Genomic DNA, 24,573 nt, shown 5'->3' with positions numbered 1-24,573 from the left:
TCGAACGACTATTTTAACATGCGTCACTGACACACACGTTAATTGTTTATCTCCTCGTTCATAATTATTTATGCAATTAAAGTGCAGTATTAAACACTATAATGCATTTTAGGACAAATTATGAGTTTATCTAGTCGAATGTATGAACTGGACATAATACGACAATGTACGTACTTGATAAATTACGGTAAATTTCCCCAAGGTACAAGAACAACCGGAAGTAATTGTCAACAGAACGTCAGGGACGTTCACAGCAATAGTAAAACTCATTCAAACGTCCACACAGTAATAACGTCGTTGGGGTAGTTTTGTCAACATGACAGAAATCTTCTCCTCGCTGTATGGTCAGCCTGATTCCCAGGGTCCAGTAGGAGCGTCTGCGCTGGGCTTTGGATCTGGGAAACCTCAGGTACCCCAAAACATGGGCCCGATGTGCTTCTCGCATCAGATGGTGGATGAAGGGGGTCAGATCAGAAAACCCTCCGCGATGAACGAGCCCTTCTACCTGCTGCGAGAACTACCCAGTGAGCGCCTCTTTTGTGTTTTTAATGTATTGATTTCGTAGTAATATTTAAAGTACTGTGTCAGTGATTGTATGATTACCAGTACTGAATGACTATCGTATTCGTGTGTCAGGGTATTCACAAAGTACTTCAAAGAACATCTTGGTACCAAATAACATTGGTGGTACGTTTAGGTACTGTACCATTATAGTACTATAGTTACCTGTGTGCGAATAATACCTTCACTGTTATTAATACCGTCAACAAGTATGCACAGTGATGATATGAATTATGAAAATACCATACAGTACTTATGTTTGACATGTCATGTTAGACCCTTACTAAAAACATCCTGATAACAATAGTTAGCAGCTGAGAGAATTCACATATATAACATATTAATTTGTTATGGTTTTGTTGTAGTAGCATTAGTCACTGTGTCTAGATCAGTGGTTCTCAACCAGGGGTCTGAGGCCCACTAGAGGGCCTCAAGATGACTTCAAATAAGACAAAGCAAGCTTTAAAACAACAAAAATCAATATATTTCTTATTATAATTAAGCCTTGAACAACTCTTTGTTTTTTCTACAAAGAACCAGGATTCCCTCGAAAAACATGAAAAAACTGAATATATGAGGAAGCCTCATTTTGAAGGATTAGTTCACTTTCAAATTGAAATTTCCTGATAATTTACTCACCCCCATGTCATCCAAGATGTTCATGTCTTTCTTTCATCAGTCGAAAAGAAATTAAGGTTTTTGATGAAAACATTCCAGGATTATTCTCCTTATAGTGGACTTCAGTGGCCTCCAAACGGCTGAAGGTCAAAATTACAGTTTCAGTGCAGCTTCAAAGCGTTCTACACGATCCCATTTTTTTAAAAAAAAATTTTTATTAAAATTTGATACATTTTAACCATAAATGCTCATCTTGAACTAGCTCTCTTCTTCTTTTCTATTAGAATTCCAGCAGTGTAGACACTGCTAAGTGTATTACTGCCCTCATATACAATATGCTAGTGCAAGTATATAACAGTTAGTTAGCTAATTCAAGATGAGCATTTATGGTTAAAATGTATCAAATTTAAAAAAAAAAATTGGAAATGAGTGATGGTTTCTCTAGATAAGACCCTTATTCCTTGTCTGGTATCATGTAGAACGCTTAGAAGCTGCACTGAAACTAATTTTGACCTTCAACTGTTTGGATAATTTAATTTGAAAGTGAACTAATCCTTTAAAAGTAAAAGTCATGTAAATTAATATAATCTAAAATGCCATTTTTATAGTGAATATACATTATGTACCATTCCTAGTTAAAAGTTACCATTCCTTAGTTAAAAGTTGTAGAATATTTTATCAAGTAGAAATTGTAGGTAAAAATATTTTTAAAAATCATTTTCCTTAAAATCCCTTATCCAGTCAATCTCAAACGACTGGAAAAGTCATGTAAATTCATTGGTTAAAAGTGTTGGAACCCTGCGGAGCCCCTAAAGGGACATGATGAATGAAAAAAATGAGATGGGAGGAAAAATTATTTGTCAGAGCTTTTGCATTCTCTCACAATTTTTTTGCGTTTCCCAGAGAACATTTGCTTGCAAAGAATGCAAAACTTTGAAATATATAATTTTCCTCCCATCTCATTTTTTCCATGACTATGTCCCTTTAGGGGCTCCGTAGAACCCCGAAGAACATTCAGCACTTAAAACTTCTGGAATTATTTTAATTATGATTGTTTTAGGCACTTAATCTATTTTGAAAACAAAACTTTGTCATTACAGCAGATGTACCAGAGAATCAGCTTTGAAGACAAAAAAGTCGAGAACTACTGATCTAGGGTATTTTGTTACCAGTTACCAGAGTAAATTCTGTAATGGCAATGGGAAAATTTAAAGTCAACAGAGTTTTGATTGCATTTTTGAACCTCTTAACCCCCTCATATCTTTTTGACAGTGGAGAATGAACTGACGGGACACACTAATCTCATCACACACTACAACCTGGAGCACGCTTACAACAAGTTCTGTGGAAAGAAGGTGAAGGAGAAACTCAGTAATTTTCTTCCAGAGCTTCCTGGTGCGTATGCATACTTTCACGATTCTAGAGCAGTTCTAGGAAAATATTCCAGTGAGGAAAAATAAACAGTATACACTTGACTTTACCTATAACAACTCTGGGCCTGGGTTAAGCTTACATAGTTTTTTTTTTTATCCTTCTGTTCTCCAGGTATGATTGACAGCCCAGGCATTCAGGACAACAGCTCTCTGCGCTCTCTCATTGAGAAGCCGCCAGTGTGCAACAACTCTTTCAGTCCTCTAACCGGGGTCATGCTCACCGGCTTCAGGCTACACACTGGCCCTGTAAGTGTGTGTGTGTGTGTGTGTGTGTATGAGAGAGACAAAAGAAGGACTCCCTTTGCATTTAGGGGGGCATTATTGTGGGTCAGTCATATATTGCTGTTTGTTTGCATGCATGATTTATGTGACTCTCTCTCTCCTGCCAAAGTTGCCAGAGCAATACAGACTGATGCACATTCAACCGCCGAAGAAGAAGAACAAACACAAACATAAACATCATCGGCCTCAGGATCCTTTACCACCAGGTGACTGTCACAAACAAACACACAAACAAGATGAGATGAACATGAACATGTTACATTTTGACTGTCAATCTCACTTTACTACAGAAACTCCATCAGATTCAGACCATAAGAAGAAGAAGAAAAAGAAGGACGATGACCCAGACAGAAAGAAAAAGAAGAAAGATAAGAAGAAAAAGAAGGTTTGTTGGAGTTGTTATAATCTTTACATGAAAACACATTACAAATGGACCTTTTTTATAGGAGTTTTACATTCAAAAGTTTAGGGGTTTTTGAATTTTGAGGTCTTCAAGGCTGCATTTAATTGATAAAAAATACAGTAATATTGTGAAATATTATTAGTTTTGAATAACTGCTTTCCATTTAAATATATTAACATTTTTTTAATGACAAAGCTAAATTTTCAGCTTCATTACTCCAGTCTTCAGTGTCACATGATCCTTCAGAAATCATTCTGATATGCTGATTTGATGCTCAAGAAACATTTCTTATTATTATAAATGTTGAAAACAGATTCTTAATTTTTTTTTTTTTTTTTTTTTTTTTGTGGAAAGCATGATAAATTTTGATCAATAGAATGTTCACCAGAATGGCATTTATTTGAAATAGAAATCTTTTTTAACATTAAAAATGACTTTACTGTCACTTTTGATCAAATGAGTTCTTCCTGAATCAAAGTATTAAATTCTTTGAAAAAAATAAAATAAATAAATTAAGAGCCTCAACTTTTGTAAGTTTTTGATTTGTTAATACACTCATTTAATTATGATCAATAGTACACCTGCTATCTTCAAATAAATACAAAAATTGTATACAATATAATTTCTATTATTATTATTTGTAATAATAATATATTATAATTATGATGTTTGTCTGTTTTCAGAATCGCCATAGTCCTGATCACCCAGGCATGACTGGAGCTCAGCCCAGCAGCAGCAGCAGTTTGAGATAAGAACTGCCTCAGTGGCAGAAAACCCAGGAATTAAAGGCGTTAAAGTGAAGCACAAGCTGGAAAACTGGGCCTTTATGGTATGTCACAGATTTAATGTTGCAGTTACAGATTTGTGTGTATATATGTGTCAGAGTATATCGTTACGTAATGTACTGGGTACCAGAACACCTGGTACCCATCAAATGTTACATTTGTAAGTGTCTAAGTGCCTCTGTATCTATTTATGAGAGTGATGAATAATGGAACATTTTTCATTCAACTTTTTTAAAAACCTTTTTTACAAATAAAACACAGTCAGCCAAGAAACTGGCTGATTTGTGACAAAATCTTTGTATTTATTTGATTTTTTTCCCCAACTTCAGGCATATTTACAGTCATGAGCACAATCAATGCAAGCACCATTATGTTGAAAAATCACTAGAATCACTGAAACTTTGAGAACATGATTACAGCTCCGTAACATACAGAACAGTACTTTTGAAACAAATAACATAGTGCAAAACCACCATCTGCAATAAAAATACTCGTGTGTATTTACCAGTCGTCACATAAAGCAGAATGTCCGTCACGTTTAGTCAAAGTGGGAAGGCAAAAAAATCTATTGAGAACCTACAATGAAAAGATCTACTTGAGACCACAGGCTTAAAGTTAAAATGATCCATGTCAAGGTAAAGTGAGTGTTACATGAAACCCTGCTTCATTTACCTGCCCTGAGTCTTGATGGGAGATGAAGTACAGCAAAATTCCACTAAATGACAAACATCATTTAAAAAATAGTGACTATTCATACTAGTGAGTTTGAATATGTCTGTGACCTGCACATACATACTGATGATCATATCATTGTAGAATATGAGTTTACAGTCAATTGTGAAACCTCTGACAGACGTTCGAGGAGGCTTTTTGAACGAGACGTGGAGACTGAAGGTCGAGTTTCCCTTCAAAAGTATCTCAGCAAGTTGGATCAAGTTTTTCAGAAAGATTATTAAACTAAATGATTGTCTTTGGTATAACATGCACTGATAGATTATGCACAATAACACTGTGAACAAATATTAAAAAGCAGATTTTGAATTTTGAACAAAATTGGTGAGGCAGGAAGTGCTTCGTGGAAGGAAGTTTAGGTGCTTTTGGTGACATTTAACCCCTCCTTGTTTTACTACCATTTTACTGGACATTTCAAAGTGTCAATGTAATAATAATGAAACAGCCACACTACATATTTTATGCCCTAGCATAATGTTTTTTATCTCTGGTACAACCACAAAAACACTGTAAATGTGGTTGTGATGGTGAGACTTTTAAGATAGATGAATATCTTTTAATGTTAACAATCGGTGTGGCATCCTTTCGTTTTGTCTGTCAGTTTGCTCTACAAGTCAACAACGTAGAGCAAGTGATAATAAAAGCCTTGAAAATACATCCTGCTCAGTCACACAGTCAAAGCCTTGACTGATAATTTAAATAGCACGTTCGCTTGATTTTTGTAACACTATTTTATATTTGTCAAGCCTCTACAGGGACTGAACAGGAAGCCCGATAATTCAGTTTCTAAAGTGCAATGGAACAATAACTGTCATAAATCAGGTCTATAATTCACATTCATCTCAATAATAAATGTTCTCCAGCTCAGGCGTTCCCGTTGGTTTTATATGAAGAATCATTTGTTTGGTTGAGGCTGACGCTCTCCTGCGCTGACTGCCTCATCGACAGACTATCACGCGCTGCCTTCTCCTTTATAAGTTGTCTCCGATGGTAGAAGAGGTATCCTGGCAGCAAGAATCCAACCAATGAGAACAGAAGCAGGCCCAAGTTGATCTGTTGATTCAAAAAGTGTCATGTTTGGTACTTTGTCCAAAATCTTAATGCTGTGAAACTCCTATATATATTTATATATACACACACACACACATTTACCATGCACATGAATGGTTTATTACACTCAACAATGTTTGTCTCACCCAGTAAGGATCACCCTTCAATGGTCCCACCATCCACATGAAGAGTGGTTGTTGTAGGAGGGCAAACACAGCACTGATCATGGACTGCATGCCCGTCAGAGTGCCAAAGTGATTGGTTGGGTATCTAAATACACAAATAAACAGCTTGAAGATAAAACAGCAAATATCCAAAGTACTGAGCCATTTCAGCTAGTCGCCAAGGCAGCATTTCTAATTTTCGTTTAGCTTAAGTTCAAGTACTAGAAATAAAATAAAATAAACCTAAAAATAACAAAATTACAAAAAAATGAACAAATTAAAATGAAAATAAATAAATCTAATTCAAAATTTTAACAAAAACTATTATACTAGTATATCAGTGATACTAAATTAACACTGATTCAAATGATTAATTTCCTTCATTTCTGCTTTTTAGCTGGAATTATTAGCCAAATCTTCATTGTTGCTTGCTGTGTTCATGTAGTTTCACCTTTTAAGCAGCTCAAAAATAAATAAATAAATAAATAAACATAAAATCAAGTGGATTTTGATAAGTAAAACTCACACAGCAGCATAGAGCCCACCACAGCAGGAGTGAATAAAACCTCGAACTGCAGTGTGAAGAACAAAAGACACCACCTGAAACAGAAAGAAAAAAGACAAATACCGTTATCTACGGAAGAGGATTAGGGCCAAGCAATAATAAAAAAATAAAACCATCTCGAGAGTAAAGTTGTTAAATTTTGAGAAAAAACTTGTTAAATTTCGAGAAAAAAGTCAAGATAAAATAAAGCCGTTAAATTATGAGAATAAAGTCGTTAAATTACGAATTTGTTCTCATAATTTAACGACTTTATTCTCGTAATTTAATGAGTTTATTCTCAACATTTTATCTCGACTTTTTTCTCGTAATTTAACGACTTTTTTCTCGTAATTTAATGACTTTATTCTCAACATTTTATCTCAACTTTTTTCTTGAAATTTAACGACATTTTTCTCATAATTTAACGAATTTGTTCTCGTAATTTAATGAGTTTATTCTCAACATTTTATCTCAACTTTTTTCTCGAAATGTAATGAGTTTATTCTCAACATTTTATCTAGACTTTTTTCTCAAAATTTAACGACATTTTCTCATAATTTAACGAATTTGTTCTCGTAATTTAATGAGTTTATTCTCAACAATTTATCTCGACTTTTTTCTCGAAATTTAATGAGTTTATTCTCAACATTTTATCTCGACTTTTTTCTCGTAATTTAATGAGTTTATTCTCAACATTTTATCTCGACTTTTTTCTCGTAATTTAATGAGTTTATTCTCAACATTTTATCTCGACTTTTTTCTCGAAATTTAACGACATTTTTCTCATAATTTAACGAATTTGTTCTCGTAATTTAATGAGTTTATTCTCAACATTTTATCTCAACTTTTTTCTCGAAATTTAATGAGTTTATTCTCAACATTTTATCTCGACTTTTTTCTCAAAATTTAACGACATTTTCTCATAATTTAACGAATTTGTTCTCGTAATTTAATGAGTTTATTCTCAACATTTTATCTCGACTTTTTTCTCGTAATTTAATGAGTTTATTCTCAACATTTTATCTCGACTTTTTTCTCGTAATTTAATGAGTTTATTCTCAACATTTTATCTCGACTTTTTTCTCGAAATTTAACGACATTTTTCTCATAATTTAACGAATTTGTTCTTGTAATTTAATGACTTTATTCTCAACATTTTATCTCGACTTTTTACTTGAAATTTAACGAGATTTTTCTCGAAATTTAACAACTTTAATCTTGAGATTGTTTTATTTTTTTATTATTGCTTGACCCTAATCCTCTTCCGTAGTTACCACATTGAGAAGCTGATGAAAATGTTTGTTTTGCAGCATAAACACAGCAAGGTCAAGAAAATCATAGACCACACTGAAAATCCGGGGTCCAAAATAAAACTATATATAATATATGAGTGTAAAGTTCTATATGAATATAAAAATTAAATTAGATATGATTATATAAATTATATATTATAAATAAAATAATTATAAATAATTTCTTATTTCTTGGGCTTCACTTTTTGACTTTCTCTGTGTTTTGGGATTTTTCCATTGACTACAAATATTCTACCTATTATTGAGATTTTGATCTAACAAAAATATAATTAAATAACATTCTTCTGGTTATATAAATTATATAAAATAATTAAACAACATGTATAAAATAATTAAATAAAGTAATTACATAATATTAATATAAAATAAATAACATTTCTAAACAAATAAGTGCATTTGTGACATTGTATCTAACCTGTATGGGTAGATTGTCTATGAGGGAGATGATGCCGAAGACGACTAGCAGTATATTAGTAAAGATGAAAGCTCTGATGGCGTTGGTGAGTTTTTGGATCTTTCTGTCCCTCTTTGGAGGCCCAGATGGACTGAAAAATACGATGAAAGGGAAAATGTAACCATATCACTGACATATCACAGTAATTCAATATTTCACTCTTTCTCCACCTTCACCTTTTTTCTCCCTCGGCTGAATTCACCACGTCCTCACACTCCTTCATTCTCCAGTCCATGATGTAGCCAATCAGAGGACAGGACATCAGGCAGAGCAGCTGAAGAGTGCCAAAGATGGACGAGTAGAGACTCACTATAACATACACACACATTGAGTTTTCATATTTTATGGGGACTTTCTGTAGACATAATGTTTTTTATACTGTACAAACTGTATATTCTACCACCTACCCCTAAACCTACCCATCACAGAAAACTTTCTGCATTTTTACATTTTCAAAAAACCTTACTTAGTATGATTTAAAAGCTGTTTTCCTCATGGGGCCCAAAAATGTCCCTGCAAGAACAAGGATTTCAGATATTGCATTCTTTGTGGGGACATTTTACCCCCACACACACACATCTTTGTGAGGACATTCATTGACACAATGCAATCTCTAGCTCTTTACCTTAACCCAACTCCTCACAACAAAGTGCGTAAACTGAGCCATTACCCTAAACCTACACTTAACCTAACTAAAACCTTATCCCTAAAACCAAGTCTTGACCCTCAAACAGGCCTTTAAAGTGCTCTCAGAAATTGAGGACCGGCCAAAATGTCCTCACTTTACTCTCTCTGTACTCTGATACTTTTACTGATACATTGCATTATATCAATGTATTAAACCAAATAAATGATACTAGATCTTCTCTCAGAACTTTAACCAACTGGTATCAAGGTCAAAAAACATTTTTTTGTGTGTGAAATGTCTCACTTAAAAAGTGTCCTTCAAAAATAACTGCTATCTGGTTTGATATTTTGTTATCTAGTGTAATATCACTCAAACAATAAGTGTGTCGTAACTTCGTAAGTGTCCAAATACTTTGTAGGGCCACTGTTTGTTCCAAAACCAAAAGAAACATACATTGGTTAGGTGAAAATAGCATGATTTTTCTTACCTTGGTCCTCTGCCTCCTTCTCCAACTCCTCAGAGGCTAAAACAGACACAAACAGGCGGTGGAAAATAGTGCAATATAAAACTATGTTTACTACCCACTTACAAACACCCACCCACAAACCACATGCTTCTGCAAAACTATAGCATAAAGTCTGTAAGCTTTTGCTAATTACATTTACCCATCTGTTCTTGAGCAAAGTTGCATAAACACATTTAAATGAGCATATTTTTTTTATTTCACATTTTTCAATTTCATGAAAACAAATGATTTAGATATTTAGCTGATGCTCACGGTTAGGGTCACCATGGGTAACCAGGAACTCCACCATCTTGTTCATGGCACCCATGAAAAAAATGATACGGAGCTGGGTCATCGCCATGGTGATGATACTCCACAGGAAAATAGGTGAGCACACAGAACGACGAAAGGGAGGGGATCCTGCTGTCTCACAAACATTGATCACATAAGGATTATTATCAATTTCATAATTCTTTGTCATTTTTGTAGATGGTGTGTTTGTGGACTTACCCTGGTTCTCTTCTACGGTTCCATCGCTGGGTGCTTCATCAGTAGAAGGTTGTTTTTTGGTCAGCTCTTGCTCTTTAAGAGTCACATGAGTGTCAGTCATCTTATGGTCCTCTGCTTCACCTCTCAACTTGTCCATTGTACTATGAAATTAAAAGAAACAGAGAATTTTACAATAATAGACACAATAATTGGTGTATATCTTGTGTAACATATAGATATTCTTCTGTTCTCATTCTAATTTACTGATTTGGTCTTTAAGAAACATTTCTTATCAATGTTGAAAACGGTTGTGATGCTTAATTCGACAATATGACAATATGTATTGTGTATAGTTCAGCTAAAATGAAAATTACTGTGTGAGGAAAAAAATTCAAAAGGTCTACAGAGTTTTAGTGTCAATACTACACTATATATATAATGTTGAATGTAATGTATAATAATGCAATGGGTAATATTTGTGGTCCTGATAATGCCAAATGTCTCATGTTGCCAGTAAAAAATGGCCTACATTATTTTAACCCTTTCGCACGTAAATTTAAAATATTCTGGCTGACCCCCCAGCGTGAGTTTTTTAAGGCGACCGTTATTTAGAACGTATCACTTTATGGTTTCCATGGTGACGTGTCATCGCTTGTTACGTGACACACCGCAGCACTGTATGAATGATGATCTGCATTCATTTAATTTTTCCTTTTTTATCCAAAATATTCACAAATTTGTTAACTATAGCATGAAATATCTAATATTCCGATTGCCAAATATGTGCAAGTGGATGTGTTTTACACCTTTATAATGATCGCGTTATTTGAGCCATATGCGCTATGGACGCCGCCATGTTAGTTTTCGCCGCACAGAGAGTCGGATCTGTTGGATTTACAACCCGTGAATTTATCCACTTCTCCCGAAATACATGAAAGTAAGTGAGCCAGTGAACTGTGGAAGAATAGAGTAAGCTTTAAAGTTACTTTCACAATGTGTATCTGATATGAATTAAACGTGTCGTCTAATTATAATGGAAAGGGTTGTTATTTCCGCTTCTATAGACATCATTGTGTATTTTACAAACTCTTAATATATTGTTTTGTTAGTACTCATGTGTATTTAAATGTATGAAACCTAAAATAAACAGTATTTGGTTGAAAACACTGCATGTAATATATGAAAAGCGCTGCGCGCGTCCGTCTCTGGTTTAGCGCCAGCCAAAGCGCGCACGCACATTTGAATTTGGCAGTTGATCACGTGATGCGCTGAACGTTCTAATCACACCGGTGTGATCGTACGCGTTAAAGGGTTGGGACATGAGGGTATTGTTACACCCCTAATATAAATGAAATTAAACTGTTAAAATAATTTAGCCATATAGTGTATGTATTTGACAAGTACTGACATGTATCTGATGTCCTCAGGGGCAGGAAAAGATTCTCCTGGCCAATTAAAAAAGCAGTTGAGGAAGACGAGGCCGGCAAGCCCTGCCCATACCCAGAAGATCACAGAAAACGGTACTTCCATATCATAGATCAGCTAAAGGACAAGACAGAGAGAGGAAATGTTGGTTCAAATGCTGTGTTGCAGGAGATAAGTCTTTGAGCATAATGCCTCGATACTTTGTATTTCTGTTGTTTAAAGTGTTGGTGTTTTTGTTCATTAAAAAACAAAACAAAAAAAACTCTACCTTGACTCCTGGGAAGGTGACAGCAGAGGACGCATACGAGCCAATCATGAGAGAAAGAATCGTCGAGCGCACATTTCCAAACATATTTGGCAACTGAGAAAATCAATCAAGAAGAGAGAATCATAAATGAATGTGTTCAAACTGTAATGTTTGTCTATTGCCACTAGAGAGCATTATGAGCTAGAAGTTTGAAATAGCCTGCAGCTACACATGTAAAGACAGTTACAGCCTTTCAGACACAGAACAGCACCTCTCTGTACCTTCTCAAGATTTCAAATATTTATGTGGGTGTTTGCTACTGTTTATACAAGTAATACAAAAATTTGATGATGACAAATACATAAAAAATTATTTATATGCTTTGCAATTTATCCTATTATTTAAAGAAACTTATTGTATGTAAATATATTTAATATATTATTATATGTAGTACATTAAATAAATAAATGTATCTTATTTTATGTATTTAATAGTTAAATATAATTGGTACATATATTATACAACATATGTATGTATGTATATAATTATATGTAGTAAATTTAGTAAATACATATTTTTATATTATTGTATTTATTATTATTATTATAATATAATTATTTAATATGTAATTATAAATAAATAAATACATGTGTACACAAGAATGATTAAATAAAATATCTGGCATATATGTTTCTGCACATGTTGCAGCCATTTGTTATTTATCAACCATTCTGTCCATCTTTCTTTCTTTCTTAATTTAAATCAAAACTTCTCTAAATTTTTTGACTCGCTAAGCATTGTGGGTATTATGAAGAACAGGTAGCAACAGCCATAATAAATTGCTGACCCAAGTATATTCCTGTGCTCCTGTGCCAACAAAGCTCTAGCACTCCAATCACATAAACACACACACACAAACAGAACACAAACACAGAGTCAAATAACCCTATTCAAAGTGACACAAACACAAACAAGTGGTATGGCAAGAGGCTGTCAATGAGAAACAGTTCATTACCAGCTCTTAAATTTTAGCATATAAATAGGCCGTTGAAATGAAATTCTTTCAGGAAGCTGACATGTCCTTCAGTGTGGCTCGCTATACTCCATCTAAAACTATTTAAACAGCATTTTGCTAGATTGTTTATATTATACATATGACCTCATATTAATTGAACATGATTCAGTTAAATTCAGGATGCGCGTGTGTGTGTGTGTGTGTGTGTGTGTGTGTGTGTGTGTGTGTGTGTGTGTGTGTCAGCATGGAACTATAAAATTTGACAGCCAGGACATTCCAGCAGTAAATACACAAAGATCACAGACACACACAGAGAGAAGATATGGGACAAAAAGAGGTGGGTGGAATAGTTCAGTGCAGTTGATAAGCTAAAAAGGGAACATTGTGGCAATGTTTGCATGTCTATAAGACAAAATGATCTAATTGGCAAATCATCTGGCACATTTACAAGTCAAGCACAGTTTTACAAAACTATCAAGAAACAAACTCTTTTCATTCTCCAATCCAGGTGAATTAAATCAATTATTGCTTTGTTGAATATGCTGTTGTACTTGGAACTATATTGGATTATGGAAATGGGTTGTGAATTTTGGGTTGACATTAAGTACAAATACCCACATACATTAGGTGAATTACGAAATATAATCTAGATTCATTCTAATAATAAATTTATGGTCCATTTATATATGGTAGATAACAGAAGATTTGTTTTGCACAGTTGTTTTAGGTAGTGTAAAAATAAAGGGACACAAATGCGTGAGAGAGAAACGGACACGTGAGAGAAAGCAAGGACAGTGCATGTTAATGTGTGCGGTGCTGGGAGAAGGTGGGCTTGGCGGAGTTGAGGGCGTGAAGGCTGATCTGTGCTGTGATTGGCTGACCAGCATGCCAAAATGTAGAAAGAGGGGATGGAAAACATGTGCAGCACTGAAGCGATCAGCAAAAGATATGCAAGGGCAGATCTTACATGCAGAACAAGAAATATAACAAATATGTGTTTTGATTGCGTGTTATGAGGAGCAGTATTCATATGTTTAACAGCCATTTAAAGTAAGTGTAGTCAAAAAAGCTTCATACTTCCACTTACACAGTCTCTTATGCTTACCAACTATTTTCTGATTATTTGAAAATACAGTAAAAGAGTAATATTGTGAAATATTACAATTTACTGAAAATAGTTTAAATGTCATTTATTCCTGTAATGGCAAAGCTGAATTTTCAGCATCATTATTTCAGTATTCAGTGTCACATGATTTTGATTTTTTGAATGATCCTTCAGTCAGTCAGTCTAATATGCTGAAACAGTTGTGCTGCTTAATATTTTTGTGGAAACTGTGATAAAAGTTTTTGTGGAAACTTTTATTCAGCAAGGATACATTAAATTGATCAAAAGTGACAGTAAAGACACATAATGTTACAAAGGTTTCTATTTCAAATAAACGCTGTTCTTTTGAACTTTCTATTCATCAAAGAATCCTGAAAAAAAATGTATCAGGGTTTACACAAAAATATTAATCAGTAAAACTAAATCAGCATATTAAAATGATTTCTGAAGCATCATGTGGGAGTTCTAACTGCTGAAAATTCAACTTTATTAAAATATTAAGATATAGAACATTTTAAATTGTAATAATACAGTATTTCACAATATTGCTGTTTTTACTGTACTTTTTTATCAAATAAATGCAGCTTTGGTGAGCACAAGAACATTAAAAAGTCTTAATTATTTCAAACTTTTGACTGGTAGTGTATATATAGACACACACACACACACACACATACACACACACACACTTAAAAGCAATACAAGTCAAGTGTCAACATGACCACCACCCACTAACAAACAGTGTTCAGGCAATAAGAATATGAAAATTCAAGAGGACCTCAGAATATAGAACAGGTCAAATGGCAACTTTGCATAGTTATTTATGATAGATATCTTGGGTATATACAGTATAAGAATTGAACTGACGTAAGCACTATATAGCTGAGTGAAAATGTTGATGAGACTATTTTTATGGTGTATTTTATATTTGTGTGAAGATTTGTGTCTTACTGTTAGTGAAGTGAAGGTTAGACAGATTCCTCCAAACCCATTCATGGAGACAGCAATAAATATTAGAGCTGATAACACTGTAAGCAGAAACAATGCTTACATTAAAAATGCAGATTCACTAATTATAGACACATGGAATTAATTAATTAACAATAAATAAATATATAAATATATACACTATGCAATGCACATATATATAATTTATTTAATATATCTATGTATGTTTTTTTTTTAATCTGCATAGTTCATTCAAAGTTATAAATGTTCATTTAACAATAAAATGTGCATAAATAAGCAGTACTACTGACCTTTTGTATTATAAGATGCGACTGCAATCAAAGCCATGGAGAATGCAAAACACGAACTACAAGAGTCATTAAAAAAGAGAATTGGAGGAAGTGACCATGATGTGGGTTACAGGGCATGAGTAGTGATGAATATTCATAAAATATCATGTTCATATGCAGCAGATGCGCTACAGATGAACACCTTCAAACTTAAAGGGTTAGTTCACCCAAAAATGAAATTTCTGTCATTAATTACTCACCCTCATGTCGTCCCAAACCCGTAAGACCTTTATTCATCTTCTGAACACAAATTAAGATATTTTTGATGAAATCTGATGAATTTCTGATCTACACATATGCAGCAATGACATTGCACCTTTTGAGGTCCAGAAAAGTACCAAAAACATCAGGCTCAGTATTGGCCGGCTCCTGCGTCAGCATCAATACTGAGCCACCGTTCGGACGTAAACACTGAAGCTCTGCAATGAAAATAGAGTAGCAGTATGACAGAGGACAGACGAATTTGTTGAATAAAGTAGTTATTTTTGTTTTGTTTTTGCGCACAAAATGTATTCTCGTCGCTTCATAACATTAAGGGCCTTATAATACACCCGGCGCAATGTGACGCAAGGCGCAGCGCAAGTGTGTTTGCTAGTTTGCGTCCGGCGCCGTTCGCGTTTTCCCGTTCAGCGCCACGTCCTTAAATTAGTAAATGCATTTGCGCCAGTTAGTGCGCCCATGGGCGTGCTGGTCTAAAAAGAGGTGTGTTCAGGCGCATTGTCGGCGCATTGCTATTTTAAGGAGCTGAAAATAGACTGCGCCATAGACCAACTCAAACCTGGTCTAAAGTCTGAAGTCGATGGCGCAATATTTTTTTGTTAGAGCGCGTTGGTAGAAACTGCGCCTCTGGGCGCGTCCACAGTGCGCGTTGACTTTGCTTATTACACACAGGGATGCGCATCACACAAACATGCCAAATATTAAAAACAAAAGGATAACAGTGTAAAAGAATATTATTGTGTAGGCTACATAAATATAAAACCGTTCAGCTTTTCCGCCAACAAATTCCGCCATGTAAATAGCAATCCGCCATGGCGCGAGCGCATCTCGCTCTTAAAGGGAATGGGAGATGACACTCTGATTGGTTTATTGAACGTTACGCCCATTACTCATTAAGAGAATAGGGACAACCCATTTCAAAAATGCGCCCCGGCGCACGGACCGTTTTTCCATCGTTAAAATAGCAAAAGTGGATTTGGACACGCCCTGAGTGCACCTGCGCCGTGCGCTTTACACTTTGCGTTTAGATCGTTAAAATAGGGCCCTAAGGTTGAACCACTGTAGTCACGTCGCCGGTTTTAACAATGTTTTTACTACCTTTCTGGACCTCAAAAGGTGCAATGTCGTTGCTGCCTATGTGTGGCTCAGATACCCTCGGATTTCAACAAAAATATCTTAATTTGTGTTCCAAAGATGAACGAAGGTCTTACGGGTTTGGGACGACATGAGGGTGAGTCATTAATGACAGAAATTTCATTTTTGGGTGAACTAACCCTTTAAAGTCTTCATTAAAATCTTTCAGGCCAGACTTGTCAAGCCAACATTCAGCATTAGTTCTGAGGAACTTTTCAAGTTTTATACTGATAGCTGTATGTCTCTTACCTGCCAAACAATCTGATTGGACGTGGCCCAAACTTGTCCATCAGGACACCTAGTGGCAGAGTGGCTGCGCTGATGATGAACGATCCAATCGTGAAGCCCAAATTTAGAATCTCCTCCTGTTCAATACAGCTCGGCCAAACCGCCCGCTCCGTTAAACTCGTGTTAGTGTGTCCCTCTGTGACATTCCCTAATAGTATCAGAAGAAGAATCAGGTAGTCAAATACTTTACATGTTGCTGTTTCCTAAAACTGCTAGTAGCAACTTTAAGTAAGACTTTGCCTGTGTTCTAATCATGTACCTGAACACAGGTGTGAGTAGAAGCCCTCGTTCTTCAGCATGATAAGGAGGGAACCCCAACCCAACAATACGGCAGAAAAGAGCAGATTTTCTATGATTGATGTGACAGCCATCCACCAGCGCCTCCTGTAGGCCTGCGAGAGTGGCGGAGCCATTGCACTGCAGAATGAAAGAAACCACAAATAAGGATCAAGTTTACATGATTTTAATACAACAATTCAATACAGTACATTCAGAACAGGATTATTCTTAATTCATAAATACAAAATGACAGCAGATAATATTTCATTATATACCATAAGTTTAAATTTGTAAAAACTTTTCATTTTTGCATATAGCAGACATAACAAAATGAATTTGACCATACTGTACAAGACGAACAAATTTACTTTACAAAAACATTTTATACTTTTGCCCAAGTCTTTAGTTATCTGCACTTTTACACCCTCCTTGCCCAAAGTTTTATACACAAAACATTCATGAAAATAAACAGCCTGCATCTGAGACTCATTCATGCCTGAATGTGTACTAAAGACCACAAATGTAAATGTAAGCAAGTATGAATAGACACATTTTCGCACCAAGAACCGGCACTCATTCAGGATAGCAAGGTTAATTCACTATACAGTACTTGAATGTGAACAGCAGAAATGAGAAGAATTCAGGGGGGGAAGCCCATTAGAAACAGATCTGTTACAAGTTTATGTCAGTACTTGCCCTCTTTGTTCAGCACATTCTTGAACAGCACACATCTATATTGCAAAATGAAATGGAACGAGATTTAGGATTTTTTTTTTTTCCAGATTGTGATTTAGGACGATGTTCAAGCGTCTGTCACACAAATCACTGCAATCTGTGAGTTTACATGTGATTTATATTTGTTTATGTTCTGAACTCAGCTTTTAATAATTGTCCTCGTCACATGGATAAAAGAGGCTGAAGTATTTTTATTATCCATAGAGCACATGTCCACACACCCCCTGACCTGCTGACACCAGAAATAGTCACAGACCTTCATGGTACACCATGAGTATCTTATCTGATTTCACCAACACATAGAATAAACATTGCGGTAACACTCCTATGAACTTGGATCCTGTTGTACATTAAATCCAAACCAGATCATTTTAACAGTAATGTCAGAAATAAATGCTATATATTGTATACTGTTAATGTTTCAATTATCCACTTTTGTCTACGCTGATTATTTTGGAAAACCCAATAAAAAAAAGAAAGAAAAAAAAAAGAAAGAAATGCTATAATTCATCTTATAAAACAATTTTTGTGTGTGTGTGTGTGTGTGTGTGTGTGTGTGTGTGTGTGTGTGATAAATGTTAACATCAAAAGGAATATTTATTGGCAGACATATCGAAGAATAGGCAGTTGAAGTAATGAACTGTTTCTGTACAAATGTTTATTCAGCGTACTAAAATATATCCTCCATTGAGTTCCATTCAAACAGAAAAAGCAACTTTTAAAATAACTCAACCAAACATGCACTTTTTACTGATATATAGTGTATCTACAAACAAAAAAGTTGCAATTTCAATTGATTTAGTAAAAAAAAAAAAAAAAAAAAATGAGTCAAGTAAATTCTGAACAAGTTCACTGATGGCATAATTTGCATCTATATATTTCTGACATGAAACACCACAAATGCAGAACCAAGCAGTGATTACGGCACCTCTCTACATAAAGTGTGACCTGTTTAGTCTGATTCAGACTATTAGTATGAGTCGGTTGCTAAATTTGGAACTGCATACTAGTAGCCTATACAACTCGTACTACGTTTACCAAATCTTTCTATGGCAGAAATAGTAAGAGTAGTAATATGCTAGTATGCGGTTCTGAATTCAATTCACGAGTTCATTTGGGGCACAAGTTAATAAGGGGCTCGAGGAAGCAGCTTCAACTCGAGCTTAGATATACCCCCCAGTGGGACTACTAGTGCTTGGAAGAGGAGTATGGTAACGAGATGCCTAAATTACATTGGTGGAGTTGGGGAGGTGGAGGGATGCCAAAACAGCTGATGTCAGAGCAAGGTGAGCAGCTGCTTATTTGCTCTGGCAGTTATTTAAAAGATTAGATGGGTTCACTCCTCCCGAAATCACGTTTGTGAACTTCACCAAGTGCACAAACTGAGAGGCCTGTTGCATGAAGCTAGCTGAACAAACTCTGAGTTTCAGAGTAGGTTTAGAATTGACAAATCCACATAAATCCAACCTGGTTTAGATCCGGTTCAGTGGTCTCACAACTAGGGCTGGGCGATATATTGCATGAGATTGTCACGCGCATTTCGTCAGTAAAGCCGGTTCCCTGATTACCGCTAAATCGCCATCACCTGCTTTCAAATGGAGCGGCATTTAATAGACAGAGCCGTAGTTCACTGACAAGCCATGCAATATCGCGTTCATTATCGCAGATGAATCGCCTTCGATAATGAACACGACATTGCGTAGCTTGTCAGTGATATACGGTTCTGTCTATTAAATGCCACTCCATTTGAAAGCAGGTGATGGCGATTTAGCGGTAATCAGGGAACCGGCTTTACTGACGAAATGTGCGTGACAATCGCATGCGATATATCGCCCAGCCCTACTCACAACGCTCGGTATAAACATTCCCAGTCAACTCAGGTTTGATCCAGTGGCCTGTTGCGCAAAGCCGGTTTCAGATTCTACCCAGGTAAGTTCAAGATTAGTTTGAGAAAACTCTGTTTTTTCAGGCTCATGAAGGTGGATTGGTTTTTAGCGGTGTTCATTGCTATGGTAACATGGTGCTATACGGCTAACCTGCTCCGGAGCAGGTTTATTCTGAGTTAGAGATCAAACCCAAACTGGACCAATCAGCTGTGATTAAAGTGACATGTATCTGATGCAATAAAGCCACTCCCCCTGTATCTCTCGCTCCAAATTAAATCAGTTTATACTGAAAACATTTAGAGAGAAAATTGCTCATTTTTTGCTGCTAATTAGGGCCTGAGCACTGATGGTGCTCGAAAACACATGAAACTTTGCAAACACGTCAGAAGTGGTGAAAATATACAGCTTAAGCCGGGCACACATGTAACAACTAGCTAAAACATTCTAAGACTATGCTCAACACGCAGTGATTGTTTCCTGCGACTGAAGCAGATTTATATACTCACACATGGAATTTGAACACCGACTGTAATCGCAGACTGAAAGCAACTGGCTCTGACTGGACGCGTTTGAGCGCGATCAGTCATAAGTATCAATTTACATTCATAATCGGCCTTACAATCGTTAAGTGTGTGCGCGACTTTATATGGGTTTCAGAATCAAGTGTGGCAAAATGGCTCGATAGCGCCACCTACAAAATTTCAATTAAGCAGCCTTCGCGCTACGTTTCACGTACAGGTATGAAATTCGGTAGACACATGTTAGAGCCCAAAATCTGTAAACCCAACAGGAAGTGAGATATTATGAATTTTCTCTGCAAAATTTTTGCAGTTTTTGCCATTTCCAGATGTTGTACTTTAACGAACTCCTCCTAGAGCTTTAATCAGATCAACATCATATTTGGTCAGTCTAATCTAAAGGCCTTTGTGACGTTAAATTGCGAAGATCTTGACTTTTCACTGAAGGGCGTGTCCGTGGCAGCCTGACAAAGTTCGTTGTTTCGCCATGAAACAGGAAGTTGTTGTAACTCTGGTATGCAATGTCTGATCTGCCCCAAACTTCACATGTTTTATTAGAGTCCTGACCTTAAGACATTTACATTCCAATATTCAGTTACAGTCATAGTTACACTGTGATTAACTCCTCGTAGAGATTTAATCAGATCAACATCATATTTGGTCAGTCTAATCTTAAGCCCTTAGAGATGTTAAATGTCAAAGATCTTGAGTTTTACGTTGAAGGGCGTGTCCATGGCGCCCTGACAAAGTCTGATGTTTCGCCACGAAACAGAAAGTTGTTGTAACTCAAGCATACAGTGTCTGATCAGCCCCAAACTTCACATGTGTGATAAAGGTCCTGGCATAAAGACATCTATATGTCCTCAGTTAGTCATAGCGCCACCTGCTGGCAACAGGAAATGGCATGCTTTACACTGTAATTCATTCACAGAAACACATTTCATTATGCCACGAAGTACCAAACATACTAGAAACACGTTAAATCATGCAACACTTGGCTGAGTGCTAATGTTTGCGATTAATGCCACAAAACAGGAAGTTGTTGTAACTCAGGCATACAATGTCCGATCTGCTCCAAACTTCACGTTCAATACTAGTCCTGGCCTGAAGACATCAACATGGCAATATTTAGTTACAGTCAAAGCACCACCTGTTAGTAGCAGGAAGTGTGGCACTTTGAAATGACTTTGCCATAATTCTCCTGTATTTTCTCGCTTACAGGCATGTCGCCCACTGTTCACTGTTTTCCTAAAGCCAACGGGTGGTGGTGAGCCCGGGTGTGAGGGCCCTTTCATCGCTGCTTGCAGCTTTAATTAATTATTATATTTATATTATATGAATTAATTATGTATAATTCATATAATAGTACATTCATATAATTTAGAATTAATTAAGAATATAGAATTGTGCGGCTCTCTCGCGAGAAGTAAATCAAACGGACGCTCTGCACGTTCTGTGTGATTGACTGTTTGCCGCATGTGTCACACTTTCAGGTGCACACACTTCAGAGTTCATCGCAAACTCTGGATTAAACCTGAGTTGACAGAGAAAGTTTACACCGAGCATTGTGCAACAGCTGATCCTGATCTGGATTTATCTGGATTTGTCAACTCTAAACCTTCTCTGAAACTCAGAGTTTGTTCAACTAGTTTCATGCAACAGGCCACCGATCTCAAACTGATCCAGATCTCAAACTAATCTCAAACTGCAACAGGCCACAGGAGTTACCGGTTTGAATCAGCCTGACAAATCCTTCACTGAATAAACACACCGAATCTATCAGATCAGCTACTGAATCAACATATGACTCGCTTACTGTGTTGATGAAAAGCACAACTTTATCTGTATTCTTGTAATTTGTAACCTTGAACACAAATCTTTTATTTCCCTGGTGCAACTTAACCCCAAGACCAAATTTTTCCATGCTTTCTCAGATTTTCCATGCTTGCTCTGGGATTTCTAAAAATATGAAACACAACGTTTTTGTACAGGACAGCAATGCTAACTATAAAATATGAGAAACTTTGCGTCCACTCGCAAAACTTTTAATTCTTTGCGAGCAAATGCAAAAGCATTGACGTATATTTTGCCTCCCATCTCATATTTTTCCATCACCATGTCCTTTTAGGGGCTCCATACAAAAGTGTTTACCTAATTGACAATTAAAAAGTTTAACTAATTATGCAACCCCAGCAGGGATTGTTCTCAGAACTTTAAATAACATTGTGTCAACGTTCTCTCAGTTATGAACAAATGTTCTTCCAAGTAAAGTTAACAATGTTCATTCAAAGTTATCTGGTCTTTAATAATGTTCTCAAAACATTAGCACAAAAACATTATTTATATATGGAAAGTTTTCTGAATTCTTTTAGTTGGATGTTCATCTAATATTTTTTAAATGTTACAGCTTGTTTCAGAATGTTCAGAGAACGTTTTAAAGTAACATTTTATGTTTCCATAATGTTTGCACAATGATCAAATGAAATGTTCCCTTAACTTTGCATAACCAAGAAAAAAAAGATTTAAAACATTAAAAAATCCTCTTTTGGACTTCTTAAACGTTTAGAGAACATTCAGAAATACTGTTTTCATAACGTAATTCTTAAAACATATTTTTGTTAAGGGATGATCTATGATGAAATACTTCCACTCAAGAAGACAAGATGAACTGAGTTTCAAAAGGTCAAAAGCAGATTTCCAAAGTAAGTAATGAAGCTCAACTCAACACACACACACACACACACACGTTGGGTTTCTTTTATGGGGACTTTTCATAGACTGTTATTCTTTTCATAGAACCATAGAGTTTTTATACTGTACAAACTGTATATTCTATCCCCCACCCTACCTCCAAACCTACCAATTACAGAAAACTTACAAAAAACTTTATAATGGGTTTACTAGTTCAGGACCACACAAAATAATGACGCTCAACTCAACTCAACACACACACACACACACACACACACACACACACAAACACACACACAAACAGCTGTTTCCTTCACACTGGCTACAGTTGCTACCGCGTGCTCAGCAGCTCACTGGAAGTGCCGCGTGCGCACTTCAGTTTCCTAAAGGAAAAAACAACGCGCGCACTTGAGACTGATAATTACCTATATCAGTTGTAATAGGTCATCATTAATACACTATACTGTATTTTTCATTCTTGCACTGGATTGTGTAACATGCTATTTACAATAAATATAATAAAATGAGAATACGCACGACACAAAACAATCTGATTACTAAAATATAAATGCACAATTCAAGATCAAAAAGCAATAAGATAACAGTCAATTTTGACATTTACAAAGTACGTGTTTTATCCCACAAAAGTACGCACATCTTAGGAAAATTAACTGACAATGAGAAAAAAATGTTGTCAGTAATGTATTTACAATTATTTTTTTTTAAGTGGTTTGCAAAAACTGAGCATTGATTTATCAACTTGGCTCTTAAAACAAGTTTCCAAAATCTTGGAAGCTTAGAGAGAGTAAACTTACCAATGTCTTATGTACTGTTATTTATAGCAATGGCATGTGTCTGGTTTTCTTCAGTGTTGCTATCCTTTCCCAACCGTGGTGCTATAATTTTGCGTTTTTCTCTTCGTGCACTCCAGGTTGTACTTGCACGTTTGTACAAACTAAAAAGGATATGTCAAGTTTTGTATGCTCTTTCTCTCTCCCTGCTCTTTTTTTCTATAAATGGCTCCCGGCATTGACCCTCCTCCCCACCTTTCAAAACGAAAACTCAATTTATGGATGTTTCCGAGAGAGCACACTAGACTGATTGTTAGTGTAGACGCCTGTAAGATCACTCACAGTGTCAGCGGCGCCCTCGTGTGGCCATGACCGCCGAAACTTTGGTTAGTTGGCTGTGGTGAGTCTTCTAAATGAAATTACCAGTGGCGTGTTTGGGTTATTGGGGGCCCTAGGCAAATCTCCGTGAGGGGAGGGGGCCCCAGCGAGCGTGTTCCGGGGGGTTTTCCCACCCAGCCTCATACTCACCCATCCCAGAGCGACACTCCATAAACACCACCATACTCACTAATGCATATGCATCTGATAGGCTACATGTAATTGAGAGCATTCTGAAAGACTGCTTATGTGTGTGTTATCAACATTCAATTTATTATAAACAACACAAGACTTTAAAAGCCAATGACATTTACAGCTGAAGAGACTCTGGACTGATTTCCTACTGTTTAGTGTCAATCACCATCCAACTCATCCATTTAATATCTACATAGCCTTAGATGTTATATGGTCCCTGCATCATATGTTTATCAGATGGCAATTTTCAATGCACATTTAAAAGTGCAAGTTGCAACTATTATTAACAATGGAAAGATGAGGCTTATCAGTATGTCACAATATCTCCCTGTTTTGCACCATTTCCTGCCAATCTGTCATCATAGTTATGCATTTGGATTCACAAGCTTGCAATTCAAGTCAATATCA

At 36.0% G+C, this 24,573-nt stretch overlaps 2 protein-coding genes across 3 annotated transcripts; one reads left to right on the top strand and one right to left on the bottom strand.

Moving 5' to 3' along the window:
- The first annotated feature begins 38 nt into the window (after positions 1-38).
- On the top strand, positions 39-4,375 carry med19b (mediator complex subunit 19b). Its single transcript, XM_048196895.1, has 6 exons — positions 39-524; positions 2,452-2,574; positions 2,725-2,858; positions 3,004-3,100; positions 3,185-3,279; positions 3,981-4,375. Exons 1-6 carry the CDS (start codon positions 317-319, stop codon positions 4,047-4,049), a joined length of 726 nt encoding a protein of 241 aa, XP_048052852.1. The 5' UTR covers positions 39-316; the 3' UTR covers positions 4,050-4,375.
- On the bottom strand, positions 4,357-23,880 carry slc43a1b (solute carrier family 43 member 1b). 2 transcript variants are annotated; one of them, XM_048196865.1, is made up of 15 exons: positions 23,617-23,880; positions 16,952-17,109; positions 16,654-16,840; positions 15,013-15,068; positions 14,705-14,781; positions 11,655-11,747; positions 11,370-11,503; positions 9,983-10,122; positions 9,746-9,892; positions 9,455-9,490; positions 8,516-8,648; positions 8,301-8,430; positions 6,555-6,628; positions 6,011-6,134; positions 4,357-5,867 (listed from the first exon to the last, which is right to left on the bottom strand). In XM_048196865.1, the coding sequence occupies exons 2-15, from the start codon at positions 17,103-17,105 to the stop codon at positions 5,679-5,681; spliced, it is 1,674 nt and encodes a 557-aa protein (XP_048052822.1). In that variant the 5' UTR covers positions 17,106-17,109; positions 23,617-23,880; the 3' UTR covers positions 4,357-5,678. The 2 variants fall into 2 exon arrangements, with proteins under 2 accessions (XP_048052822.1, XP_048052821.1); XM_048196864.1 differs by having other exon boundaries at positions 9,746-9,895; positions 23,617-23,879.
- Positions 23,881-24,573: the final 693 nt, after the last annotated feature.

This window comes from Megalobrama amblycephala, linkage group LG7 (assembly GCF_018812025.1).
Source record: "Megalobrama amblycephala isolate DHTTF-2021 linkage group LG7, ASM1881202v1, whole genome shotgun sequence".
NCBI lineage: Eukaryota > Metazoa > Chordata > Actinopteri > Cypriniformes > Xenocyprididae > Megalobrama > Megalobrama amblycephala.
This window is presented reverse-complemented; position numbering and strand designations above follow the sequence as displayed.